Source organism: Plasmodium inui, assembly GCF_000524495.1.
Source record: "Plasmodium inui San Antonio 1 unplaced genomic scaffold supercont1.4, whole genome shotgun sequence".
Taxonomy (NCBI): domain Eukaryota; phylum Apicomplexa; class Aconoidasida; order Haemosporida; family Plasmodiidae; genus Plasmodium; species Plasmodium inui.
This window is the reverse complement of record NW_008481838.1, coordinates 243,040-246,172: the sequence shown is the minus strand read 5'-3', so window position 1 is coordinate 246,172 and position 3,133 is coordinate 243,040. Positions and strand designations below refer to the sequence as shown.

At 47.3% G+C, this 3,133-nt stretch overlaps 2 protein-coding genes across 2 annotated transcripts; both read left to right on the top strand.

Moving 5' to 3' along the window:
• Window positions 1-141: 141 nt before the first annotated feature.
• Window positions 142-1,377, top strand: C922_01213 (50S ribosomal protein L4e; the record flags this gene model as incomplete). Its single annotated transcript, XM_008816821.1, has 1 exon — window positions 142-1,377. The coding sequence occupies one exon, from the start codon at window positions 142-144 to the stop codon at window positions 1,375-1,377; it is 1,236 nt and encodes a 411-aa protein (XP_008815043.1).
• Window positions 1,378-2,508: 1,131 nt separating this feature from the next.
• C922_01212 (hypothetical protein) lies at window positions 2,509-3,129 on the top strand (the record flags this gene model as incomplete). Its single annotated transcript, XM_008816820.1, has 3 exons — window positions 2,509-2,612; window positions 2,776-2,882; window positions 3,032-3,129. 3 exons carry the CDS (start codon window positions 2,509-2,511, stop codon window positions 3,127-3,129), a joined length of 309 nt encoding a protein of 102 aa, XP_008815042.1.
• Between the last annotated feature and the right edge of the window lie 4 nt (window positions 3,130-3,133).

Here is a 3,133-nt window from a genome sequence, read left to right as displayed (position 1 = left end):
TCGGATCCTAACCCCTTAACCTCTTCGTCGGATTCTAACCCCTTAACCTCTTCGTCGGATTCTAACCCCTTAACCTCTTCGTCGGATCCTAACCGCTTAACCGCTTCGTCTCATCTTCACCGCCCGCCCGCGCAGCACCCAATGGCGACCGTGAGACCCGTGGCAAACGTGTACAGCACGAGCAGCAAGCAGGTGGTTGGTGAGGTGGAAATCCCGGTGGTGTTTCAAACCCCCATAAGAAGCGACCTGATTCAGGAAGTGTTTAAGAACATCTCGAAGAATAGGAGACACCCGTATGCAGTTAAGTTGGGCGCGGGGTACGAAACATCTGCAGAGTCCTGGGGGACAGGAAGAGCAGTGGCACGAATCCCGAGGGTACCAGGAGGAGGAACACACCGAGCAGGACAAGGAGCATTTGGAAACATGTGTAGAGGTGGAGGGATGTTTAATCCAACAAAGATATGGAGAAGATGGGGAAGGAAAGTTAACCTGAAAGAGAAGCGTTACGCAGTTTGCTCATCCATTGCAGCTAGTGGGGTCACATCATTAGTCCTAGCCAGAGGGCATCGCATCTCGAACATTCAGGAGGTCCCACTGGTCGTTAGCAATGATATTGAATCTATAAGCAAAACGAAAGAAGCGTTGAAGTTTTTAATCACTCTAGGATTGAAAGAAGAAGTGAACCGATTGATTAAGTCAAAAAAAATCAGAGCTGGAAAAGGAAAAATGAGAAACAGGAAATATCGAATGAGGAATGGTCCTCTCATTATATACAACAAAGATTCGGGGGTCAAAAAAGCCTTTAGGAATATCCCTGGGGTGGATTTATGTAAGGTTACAAAACTCAATTTGCTGAAATTGGCTCCAGGTGGATCCATTGGCAGGCTGTGCATCTGGAGTGAAAGCGCATTTAAGAAGCTGGACGTTATGTATGGAAGGATCTACAAGAAGAAAGTTACCAAAAAAAACTATATCTTACCCAAATCGATTATGGCAAACTCAGATATATATCGAATCATTAGCAGCGAACAGGTGCAGGCAACTTTGCTGGCGAAGAAGAGACCCTGCAAGAAGAGACTACAGAACAAGAACTCCCTCACAAACTTTGCCGTCAGGTGCAGACTGAATCCAGCGTATAAGCTACTCAGATCCATTGCCATCAGGAAAATGAAGAAGAGCATTGAGGCCAAGAAGAACAACAAGAGGGAACTCCGAGTGAAGAAGAAAATCGAGAAAAAGGAGCTGCAGAAGGTTAACCACGCCTACTACAGCAGCATTACTAACTCGGTGAAACGAAAGAAGAAGAAGGAGGAGAAGAAGGCCAAGTCGAAGACGGACGCCAACAAGGCGCTCCTCCCCACGGCGGGAGATGAGTAGAAGCTGGTTAGCCGCTGCGCACAGTCGGGTGGGACAGGAGGCAAGATGGGAGAGAAGGATAGAAGCAAAGATGAGAGAAAGAAATGGAAAATGAAACTATGAAAGAGGAAAGAAGAAAGAGGAAAGACGAAAGAGGAAAGAAGAAAGAGGAAAGACGAAAGAGGAAAGACGAAAGAGAAGGAATGCTCCCCATTGGGAGCACCCCCCTGGGAGACGCCCAGGCGGGCAACCTTGCCCCTCTCTCTCCCCCTGGGATGCGGTTAATATCGATGCATATTTCTTCTTTTTTTCTCTTTTTCTTTTTTTTTTTTTTTACTTGTTGGTAAATAAAAATATATCTGCATCCATATTCTGTATATATATGTGTGCATCCATTCGCCCCTTTTTTTATCGCTCCATGTTGCTTTTCTTGTGCACGCCTTATTTTCAGCGCCGAGTTATTTTTCCCCCCCACTCCTCCACATGGTACGCGCCACATGGTACATGCCACATGCAACTTTAAAGACATTAATAAGGAAAATGCTTGAAATTTTACTGCGTATAACCCCAACTACGTTGTAATGTGCGCGTTGGACCTTTTCGACGTGGCAGTTCTGGTTGCCCCACACTGTGAGGAAAAAGAAAAGAAGGGAGCTAAGCGGAACATATTATGTGTGTGCGCACAGCTGCTATGTGGGAAACCAACCGACGTGGCAACGAATAGGCGCTGTTGTAAGTAATATTATTAAATCGACCATGTCACCCCTCAATGGTGCAGCCGTATCGACACATGGCAGGCAGGGCAAAAAATTGCACTTGCGCTGAGAGGAAGAAGGGATCTTCATTTTTAGTGCAGTTAACGCTGAGCTGAATCGTTTGAAAAGTTTTTTTTTTTTTTCCTTCTTTTTTCTTCTTTTTCTGTTTGTTCTCCTCTTTCGCAAGCGAATTAACAGGAACCTACATGACTGGATCCGCCAACGTATAAACTGCAGTGGTGAGGAGGCTTCCCCTTTTTTTTGCAAGTCGTTTGGGCTAGTACTACTACTACTCTGTGACCACCCCACGGGTATCAGCCGAACCGTACAGGATCACATGGATTGACGTGTGCGTGCACGGCCTGCCCTCACTCGATCCTCATACCTGCTTCAACAAATGAGTGTCAACCGCATTAACAAAATCCTGCTCTGCTCCAAAGTTGAGCTCAAGTCGATTGGGAAGGTGGAATTCTATGCAAGCCCGTCCAACCGGGTCGTGAGGTAAATCGGCTCTCCCCTGGGTGTCCGTTGGGGAGTTGGAAGGGCCCCACGGGTGGTCCATCAGTCCAGCGGTTCAGCGGTCCAGGAGTTCGGTCGTCGAGCGATCCTGCCAATAAAAAGCTCAACCAACTTCCTCCCCCCGCATATGCGCACACCTTCGTAGCGACTTCCGAGCCTTCTTTCTGCCTATGCTCAAGTACAACAATTTCAGCGTGGAGTTCTCCTTTCACCCCGCCGATGGAAAAGACGAGAAGGTGGTCCTGTGGCCAAGTAAAGCACCCTCATGGTGAAAATCAGGTTTACCTGCATGCGCCATGTCTATATGATTCCGTCCGTCCCCACTCTTTTTTTTTTTTTCTTTTTTCTCTTCCGTACTATCGAACCAAACCGTTTGCAACACGCCCACTCTCCCATTTTAGGAAATAAAGACACGCACACCCTCAACTTGGGGCTCTACAGGTACAGCCAGCAGCTGTACGACCGAATGATTTTTCTGGACCGCAAGTTTTCGGAGTAGCGTC